The 10095-nt window shown below is 51.0% G+C and overlaps 1 protein-coding gene across 1 annotated transcript in view; it reads left to right on the top strand.

The window, feature by feature from the left end:
- The window catches only part of LOC311372544 (chloride channel protein 2-like), a 14111-nt gene extending 4408 nt beyond the window's left edge, over nt 1-9703 (top strand). Inside the window, exons 3-4 of the mRNA XM_084489537.1 lie at nt 2928-3014; nt 8982-9703. Of these exons, the coding sequence (XP_084345663.1) occupies nt 2928-3014; nt 8982-9176 (282 nt within the window). The 3' untranslated portion in view covers nt 9177-9703. The remainder of the gene's footprint in view (nt 1-2927; nt 3015-8981) is intronic.
- Nucleotides 9704-10095: the final 392 nt, after the last annotated feature.

The following is a 10095-nucleotide window of genomic DNA, read 5'->3' on the forward strand; positions in this document are numbered from 1 at the left end:
TTACTGATTTGCTTTATAGAGGTATTCTTGACAGCATAGGCTGGGGTTTAAATGTTTCAAAATGTGCTGCCCCTCCCATCGTCTGAAGAAAAGGAGCAGACATTTTGGTACTTTCCTGCCTTCCTAGTTGAGCATACCCAAAACATGCTCATGAAACACATTAGCCTTTAGGTGAAAAGGCTAATTATTATAAGTCTGTCGATACACCATCTAGGTCCGCACCTGTGAAGACGACGTGTTGGTTCCTCCTGCTTTGGTAGTCCTTTGGTTGGAGGACCAGACACCCAGACCCAGCTGCCCTACTATCACTCTCATTCAGCACCTCTTCATCGGTCATCCCTGGTCCAGAAGTCCGACAGTGTTTCACCGTCCCCCCATACTTCTGGGGGGAGACTACAAAGCACCTGTACCACAAACCAGGAGGTGGTGTCTGAAGATGACATCATCAGCCTGGCTCCCAGACTTGGAGCCAGGCCAAATAAGGCCTGTATGAGGCCAGCTCAACGACAAGATCAAACTCACCCCGCTGAAGCCCCAGTGATGTCTGCGAGTCAATCACAATCCACTTATCAATTTGTTTCCCTGGTAAAGGACTTCTTAATGGGACAAAGCAAGAGAAGAAAATATAACCTGATATCACCCCTCTGGGAATCTATCCCACCAATCTGAGAATCTATCCCACCAATCTGAGAATCTATCCCACCCCTCTGGGAATCTATCCCACCCCTCTGGGAATCTATCCCACCCCTCTGGGAATCTATCCCACCCCTCTGGGAATCTACCCCACCCCTCTCAGAATCTATCCCACCCCTCTCAGAATCTACCCCACCCCTCTCAGAATCTATCCCACCCCTCTCAGAATCTACCCCACCCCTCTCAGAATCTACCCCACCCCTCTCAGAATCTACCCCACCCCTCTCAGAATCTACCCCACCCCTCTCAGAATCTATCCCACCCCTCTCAGAATCTATCCCACCCCTCTCAGAATCTATCCCACCCCTCTCAGAATCTACCCCACCCCTCTCAGAATCTACCCCACCCCTCTCAGAATCTACCCCACCCCTCTCAGAATCTACCCCACCCCTCTCAGAATCTACCCCTGCTAGGAGTGAGTTCACACCCAGAATTACGCCTGGCTGAAATAACAAGGAGGGAAGTCCTTGTGTGCCCCCGCCTTCCCCCGCCCCTAGGTGGCACTCACCCAGCTCCCCATCACCCTAAACCTCCACACTGGATCCAAAGCAGACAGACAGTAGCACCTACACACAGTCAAGCACACCCCCAGGTAGTGTTCCGGCCAGACCCCAGCATGCATCCTTCCTCACTAGGCGAGGTTGTTGGAACCGTCCTTCTCCTCTTTGAGCGTGTGCCCGGCACTGGGGCCTGGCCCAGTCTGGGGGGGCTCGCCGCCTCATTCCTCTCCCCACTGGCCAGGCGCTAGAAGCATACTCAGAAATGGAGAAGAAGTTATCCAATCATTACTCGGACCCCTAGAGATGCACCAGAGATATACGGGCTACATGTCATCCATATACGCTACTTGGTGAGTCAGAGTCACCGATTTAAGGGGCTGCAACAGTGATGGATGAGACCAGACATGCACTCAAAAGAGCACATTTCAGAAGCAGTACTTCTGGAACAGATGCTGTGAATGTTACCAAGACCTTAAGATGTGTGAAGAAGAACAGGACCCTGGCAATGCTGGCTCCCAGTATTTAAACACTCCGAAGAGGGCAAGAGGACTGTCTGTCTGCAGTGAAGACCAAGCTCCTCTTCTCAGAGTGGGAGTTGTTCAACATTTACACGACAATAGTATTCTCGAAGAGATGAGCCTGTGCTTCATTAAGTCATCCGTGATTCAACAGGCAAGGCTTGGACCCTGAAGTGGACAGTTCCATCTCCCATGGAGGACACAAAGGTCCCCGGAAAAGAAAATGACAACATTGAATTGAAAAAGAAATGGGTGCTCCACTGGCAACTGATGTTGCTCGCTTGAACTTCCACAGAAAGTACCAGGGAACATTGGCAACTTAATAGAGCCACCCCTTCCCTTGCATCCCTTGCATCCCTAAAAGTTTCATGACGGCAGTCAGAGCAGCTCTTGGACTAGTACTTGGACGAGTAATCTATGTTAACGGTGACACTGAACGCCTAGTTGCCCCTCACCACTCTGGATGTGCTGGATATTGGATGTTGGCAAATACCACTGGAACTGGAATCACGAGAATACACAGCCTTTCACACTCCCACCAGACTTTACATTTACCATTACACTGTAATGCCTTCCGGGCTACGTGGAGCTCCTGCAACCATTCAACATCCCATGGAGAAATTTTTCCAAGGATATGAGTTCAGCACATCATATTTGGATGATAGTCATATTCAGTAGTGCCTAGGAACCACCTCTACTCCAAGTAAGCCAAATCCTGGACAGGATCTGTGGCACATTTTTCGGTTGATCACCAAACTTATAGGTTGATATTTCCGGCAATTCACTCTCCATCCGAGTCGGTGGAAGAGGTTGGTTGTGTTTCCGTTCTGCTGAGGACTGGTTGCTGACATATTTTGCTCCTAATGCTAGTTTGAGCTTGGTCAGACTTCAGGGAGCCGAACTCTTCCCAAATAACCGTAGTGGTATGACCTTTCTTTTGAACAATTTCCTCATCTTTTTCCACGCAGTCTGTTTCACCTCCACTCAGATGTCTTCTAAATAGTTGTAAGCTTCTCAAACCAGGTGGTCATCATAAGGGGGAGTTGCCGGAAACATGTGTCCATCATATGTGGTTGTTTACTTGCTGTATGATCGGCTGTATCATTGTTTTGTAGCTCAGAAATAAATGTATCGAAAATAAATCACATTCATTTATTATCGTTATCGTGGCCAACCATTCTGTCATTGATCATGTCTCTGCCACCACCCTCTCCAGACCCACACCATCTTCTCCCTGCTGGGCTTGGACCACGCCTACGTGACCAGCATCGGACGGCTCATCGGGGTGGTCTCCCTCAAAGAGGTAAGGCTGCTCCTCACCCCCGCCCCACTGACCAGTGACACCAGGCTGCTCCTCACCCCCGCCCCACTGACCAGTGACACCAGGCTGCTCCTCACCCCCGTCCCACTGACCAGTGACACCAGGCTGCTCCTCACCCCCGCCCCACTGACCAGTGACACCAGGCTGCTCCTCACCCCCGCCCCACTGACCAGTGACACCAGGCTGCTCCTCACCCCCGCCCCACTGACCAGTGACACCAGGCTGCTCCTCACCCCCGCCCCACTGACCAGTGACACCAGGCTGCTCCTCACCCCCGCCCCACTGACCAGTGACACCAGGCTGCTCCTCACCCCCGCCCCACTGACCAGTGACACCAGGCTGCTCCTCACCCCCGCCCCACTGACCAGTGACACCAGGCTGCTCCTCACCCCCGCCCCACTGACCAGTGACACCAGGCTGCTCCTCACCCCCGCCCCACTGACCAGTGACACCAGGCTGCTCCTCACCCCCGCCCCACTGACCAGTGACACCAGGCTGCTCCTCACCCCCGCCCCACTGACCAGTGACACCAGGCTGCTCCTCACCCCCGCCCCACTGACCAGTGACACCAGGCTGCTCCTCACCCCCGCCCCACTGACCAGTGACACCAGGCTGCTCCTCACCCCCCTCCCACTGACACCAGGACAAATTGCCGGCGGGTGGGGTTGATCCTTCAGGTGTGAAGAGTTAATTACATGCTAGCCGGCTGTGGGTCGGTGCATTACAGGCTTTATGTGAACATCATGACTATATATATACATATATATATAGTCGTATATCCCCTATGGACATCATATTTATCTTGGCTGCAGAGAAAGCTACAAAGTTGAGGTTTCTTTCTTTATTTTGTTATTTATCTTATTCAAACTGTTTATGACATACTTTGTTGATGAACATGACCCACTATTTAGCAAGAGCTAACAAACCAAGAGCTAACAAATTCATATGTGGACCCCTTTATACTTGTCCTTTTGCGGCCTTTATTCTCAGCCCAGTTAATCCCCCCCAGTAGCCCCACCCCGTGCCCCCACACAGACACTGGCTTTCATCTCTCAAAGCCAAAGAGAAGGAAGACAACTTAGAGAGGAGCAAATCACAGGAGTCCTCTGCTCCAGCTCTGTGAGGCACGTGGGGCAGGTGTAGCAAGGCATCGGAAAACAATATGAGCATACGATCATACGATCATAGAGACATGAATCTAGGTAAAAGGATGTCAGCGTGAAGTGAAGAGCAGAGGTTTGTGATAATAATGGTATCCATGGTGTAACCGTGTGTGGTTTGGGCATTATGGATTCTAGGTTTAAGTGTCTGGCACTCGAGTGGTGCTAAGAAGCTCGGCACTTGGAGCAGATGGGAGCGAGAGCTGCTTTGACAGGTTGATCGATCATCAGGAGCGCTCGTAGGGAAGAGTACGACGACGCATACGCAGCGCACAGTGATCACCGAAACACAGACGTCGATATCTCCAACAATCCACTCTCCGTCCCTCGCAGCGAGTCCAATTGAAACAGCCTGGTGCACCTCAAGAGGAACGCAGGTTTTCAATCAGGCAGGCCTAGACCAAGGATTGATTGATTCATTTCCCTGTAAAGACCTATGTGGCTCTCTTGTCTCTGGCTGAACCGTGCATCCTCCTCCTTTTGCTTTTTATTGCACTATTAACTCTCTCCAGCTCCATTATCCCTCTCTCTCACGTGTCACCCTCTTCTGTGCTGTTTACCCAGCCCCTGTTTCCTCTAGAGCTGTTCCTTACTCCACCCTCTTTATCGTCTGCTCTGTCTGTACCTCGTTTTAAAACCCCTCTCCCTCCCTCCTCCCCATCTCTCCGCTCCGCTCAGAAAACAACATAATAACATAAGCAACATTAAAAAAAAAAATATATATATATATATATATAAATAGATAAAGTAAAAACAGTTGCAATTTGATGAGCAGAGCTTTAAGGCCAAGTGTTTAAAAACAGTAGCAGACGGGAGTACCTCTAACTTTAGTGTTGCAGAGCGGGTAATGGGTAATGGGTAATGGGTAATGGGTAATGTGCTAGGGGCATCGAAGAGGAAGGCAGTTTTGCCCAGATCTGAGTGAGCACCAGGAACCCTGAGAGTGAGCCAGTTGGATCTGGTTTGGTAGGAACCGAGATCCCACTGCAACAGGGAGGAGATGTAGGGAGGAAGTTTACCACTATGGCTTTAAAAACAAACATGTGTTCTAATGCCAAGAGAGAGAGAGAGAGCGACCGGTGGCGTGCTCACACACAGGAGGAGAGCCGTCGAGTCTTTGAGGCAGAAAATGACATCTGTCCACTCCCCTCACTGCACCACTGACCCTCAAGCCCCCACCCCCCCCCCCCACACACACACACACACACACACACACACGTGTTACTATGCTATGCTACTATGTTAATATTTTATAGTGTTGGCAACAGCCCTTGCATAATTTCCATGGTAACCATTTATAATAGCGACAGTTTTGTGTTGCCGATTTGAACGGTCGTGGAGTTCAAAACATCCACCGCTCCGATCTCAGATGAAACACCAGCTGTAGGGAGTGTGGATCCAGTTTACTGATGTCTTCCCTTCTTTAGTACTCTCTTTAGTACTCTCTTTAGTACTCTCTTTAGTACTCTCCCATAGCTTCCGTCTGTTGGCTGTCACACATCAGCCTAAGATATGAACCGTGTGGACCTTTTTAAACACTTTACCATAAGCGAATTGTGTTGATACAGAATCATGCCTGCTGTGAGATCAATTCAGGCCAGCAGTACAATGTAATAAAGATGGGCCCACGGCCTGAAAGACAACAGGAAATTGGAATTGATTTAATCAACTTTACTGATTGGATCAATTGCGAGGATGTTGGCAAAGCATTCCACTAAAGATTGATTTTTGTTCTCCTCTCACTATTCTGAATTTGGGTATTTGGCCATCAGTTGACAGCCACTATATCCCAAAGTGTTGAGCAGCTCCTTTAGCAGTATCTTGGATTGTCCAACACAAGTAAGTGCATGGAAACGGCCCTGGCTAGGTAGCTTTCTCCAATAGAGCCCACAAACAAACACTCGACAACAACCGACTCAGAGTTCACAGCCCACTGCTCACCGACTCAGGGACTGAGGCGTAGGACACACTGAGCACTGTCTTTGTAAGTGAGAATTTTGTGTGAAGATAGTGGCTGCAATTTAGGCAGTGTGATCATTTTGTATTGTGTATTGTATTGGGGGCAGAGCAGTATTGGATGGAATAAGTCGCAATGGTAAGTTGAGGAAGCAGTGTTTTTTAACTGATTGGAGCCCAGCCATAGCATTCAAATCCGATCAAAATGAAGAGCTTGGTTCCTGGTTGTTGTATCAAGAGGTAGAATGAGACCTGCAACCAAACACAAATCCTTTCTTTTTGTTTTCTAACATTCAGGAATTCTAACTGATTGCCTCTTAGTCAGTCCCTGAGTCTGTGAGCATGCTTAGTGATGTGTGAACTCTGAGTCGGTTGTTGTCGAGTGTTTGTTTGTGGGCTCTATTGGAGAAAGCTACCTAGCCAGGGCCGTTTCCATGCACTTACTTATGTTGGACAATCCAAGATACTGCTATCGGAGCTGCTCAACACTTGTTTAGGATATAGTGGCTGTCAACTGATGGCCAAATGGCTAATTTCAGAACAGGTCGTTAACGCGAGAGGAGGGGAGTTGAACAAAAGTCCTGGCTGATTTACAAGTAACCCTTGGGTCTTAGCAAACCAGCCAAACCCTTTAACAACTTAACATTACTGATAAGTTAAACTCGCTACTGCCAATCAAATTAGAATCAAAATGTGCTTCCCCTTTGCTTCTGTGATCTCTTGTTTCAACTGGGAATGGCTGAAAGTTCAAAACCTTGGTTTCATGGTTTCAATTTCCCAGAGTAGGGAGCCATTCTTGGTTCAGCACATACTTTATGACTAGATGTGACAAACATTAGCACTGTGGAGAAAACTAAAATTCTCAAACACACAGACCTGAAAATAATCAAAAAGACATTGCTTCTAACACAACCAAGATGCAGCATCCAAATTAACCGCATTCACTTTTTGGTGGCAGGGAAGTCAACTGGCTCTGAAAACGCATTGACTGAAAGCTTAAATGTCTGTTGCGTATTTTGTGTGTAATAAACTGTCTTGTAGTACACACCACCACAGGAGGTTTGAAAATATGCACTCAAGGTTCATCTACGTCCTCAGAGCAGACCACATGGGGCCAAATTGTACAACGCTGTTCAATTCAAACAATGAGAGAGTTTGTGGTCCGATGGACTGAAGGTGCTACCAGAGGTCAAGGTCATGGCAACAGCGTCTTCAGAGGACGCCAGTAGGAATGATCCACTCACCTCTGATCGTTGTCATCATGGTGTCAGTGCTGCTGGTCTATTACTGTCCTCAACGCTACAGATGTTTTACTGAGCTCTGAGGTGTAGATTCTAACAACATAAGAGTTCAAGGCAACGCTGAGAGCAGACATGAACAGAAATAAGGAAAAGGCTACGATGGACTGAGAGGTAGGAGGTAGGAGGTAGGAGGTAGGGACTGAGAGGTAGGAGGTAGGGACCGAGAGGTAGGAGGTAGGGACTGAGAGGTAGGAGGTAGGGACCGAGAGGTAGGAGGTAGGGACCGAGAGGTAGGGACCGAGAGGTAGGAGGTAGGGACTGAGAGGTAGGAGGTAGGGACTGAGAGGTAGGAGGTAGGAGGTAGGAGGTAGGGACTGAGAGGTAGGAGGTAGGGACCGAGAGGTAGGAGGTAGGGACTGAGAGGTAGGAGGTAGGGACCGAGAGGTAGGAGGTAGGGACCGAGAGGTAGGGACCGAGAGGTAGGAGGTAGGGACTGAGAGGTAGGAGGTAGGGACTGAGAGGTAGGAGGTAGGAGGTAGGAGGTAGGAGGTAGGGACTGAGAGGTAGGAGGTAGGGACCGAGAGGTAGGAGGTAGGGACTGAGAGGTAGGAGGTAGGGACCGAGAGGTAGGAGGTAGGGACCGAGAGGTAGGGACCGAGAGGTAGGGACCGAGAGGTAGGAGGTAGGGACCGAGAGGTAGGAGGTAGGAGGTAGGGACCGAGAGGTAGGGACCGAGAGGTAGGAGGTAGGGACCGAGAGGTAGGAGGTAGGGACCGAGAGGTAGGAGGTAGGGACTGAGAGGTAGGAGGTAGGGACCGAGAGGTAGGAGGTAGGGACCGAGAGGTAGGAGGTAGGGACCGAGAGGTAGGAGGTAGGGACCGAGAGGTAGGAGGTAGGGACTGAGAGGTAGGAGGTAGGAGGTAGGGACCGAGAGGTAGGAGGTAGGGACCGAGAGGTAGGAGGTAGGGACTGAGAGGTAGGAGGTAGGGACTGAGAGGTAGGAGGTAGGAGGTAGGAGGTAGGAGGTAGGGACTGAGAGGTAGGAGGTAGGGACCGAGAGGTAGGAGGTAGGGACTGAGAGGTAGGAGGTAGGGACCGAGAGGTAGGAGGTAGGGACCGAGAGGTAGGGACCGAGAGGTAGGAGGTAGGGACTGAGAGGTAGGAGGTAGGGACTGAGAGGTAGGAGGTAGGAGGTAGGGACCGAGAGGTAGGGACCAAGAGGTAGGAGGTAGGGACCGAGAGGTAGGAGGTAGGGACCGAGAGGTAGGAGGTAGGGACCGAGAGGTAGGAGGTAGGGACTGAGAGGTAGGAGGTAGGGACTGAGAGGTAGGAGGTAGGAGGTAGGGACTGAGAGGTAGGAGGTAGGGACTGAGAGGTAGGAGGTAGGGACTGAGAGGTGACTGTCTCTCTCTCTCTCACTCTCTCACTCTCTCTCTGTCTCTTTCTTTGACTGTCTCTCTCTCTCTCACTCTCTCACTCTCTCTCTGTCTCTTTCTTTGACTGTCTCTCTCTCTCTCTCTCTCCCTCTCTCTGTCTCTTTCTTTGACTGTCTCTCTCTCTTTCTCTCTCTCTCTCTCTCCCTCTCTCTCCAGCTGCGTAAGGCCATCGAGGGCTCTGTGACGGTGAAGGGGACAAAGGTGCGCCCCCCGCTGGCCAGTTTCCGGGACAGCGGCACCAGCAGCAGTGAGAACGAGGCCACGGAGCTCCACAAGCTGTGGGACCGCCACAAGAGCATGTCACTGCCCCGCGAGCACGCTCAGTCCGACTCGGACGAGAAGTCCCAATGAGGGCCCGCGGGGGAGGGGGTGAGAGGGGGAGGGAGAGCCAGCATCGACTGCTACCATTGAAAGCTGCCGACACAGAAGAAGAAAAAAACAAATCCTCAGGGTTTGGATCAATATGTAATTCTGGGACATCAGGAGTCTTTTTTTTCTGCAGCTTGCCAGAGACCCCCCCCTCCCCCCCCCCCTCCTGTGTCCCCCCTACTCTCTGTGTGTCTCCATCCTTCTCTGCGGCCCAGGGCCTGGCCCGGTGAGGTAACCCTGAATACAGACACTTGACACTCTTCGGTGGGGGGGGTTGATTTCAGCCCAGATTGTGCCCTGCTCTCCTCTGGGACCACGAGACCCTGCGGAGGAGGACAAGGGAAAACTGTGTAGGGGGTGTTAGTGAGTAGGGGGGGACCAGGGCTGTACAGGGTTAGACTGTAGGGGGTGTTAGTGAGTAGGACCAGGGCTGTACAGGGTTAGACTGTAGGGGGTGTTAGTGAGTAGGACCAGGGCTGTACAGGGTTAGACTGTAGGGGGTGTTAGTGAGTAGGACCAGGGCTGTACAGGGTTAGACTGTAGGGGGTGTTAGTGAGTAGGACCAGGGCTGTACAGGGTTAGACTGTAGGGGGTGTTAGTGAGTAGGACCAGGGCTGTACAGGGTTAGACTGTAGGGGGTGTTAGTGAGTAGGACCAGGGCTGTACAGGGTTAGAGTGTAGGGGGTGTTAGTGAGTAGGGGGGGGACCAGGGCTGTACAGGGTTAGAGTAGAAGTGGGGCGTCGTGGACTCTACTGAGGGAGGCCACCGTCTGACCAGCCTGACGTCTGTCCGTCGGCATGGTGACCAAACTCTGAAACCGTCTCCCCGTTTGAACAAGTCTTCCATTTGTGTTGCGAGGACAAACCCAGAGTGAGTGTATGTATTGAGAGAATGGACGAG

This window comes from Micromesistius poutassou, assembly GCF_964030765.1.
Source record: "Micromesistius poutassou genome assembly, contig: SCAFFOLD_908, whole genome shotgun sequence".
NCBI classification, from domain to species: domain Eukaryota; kingdom Metazoa; phylum Chordata; class Actinopteri; order Gadiformes; family Gadidae; genus Micromesistius; species Micromesistius poutassou.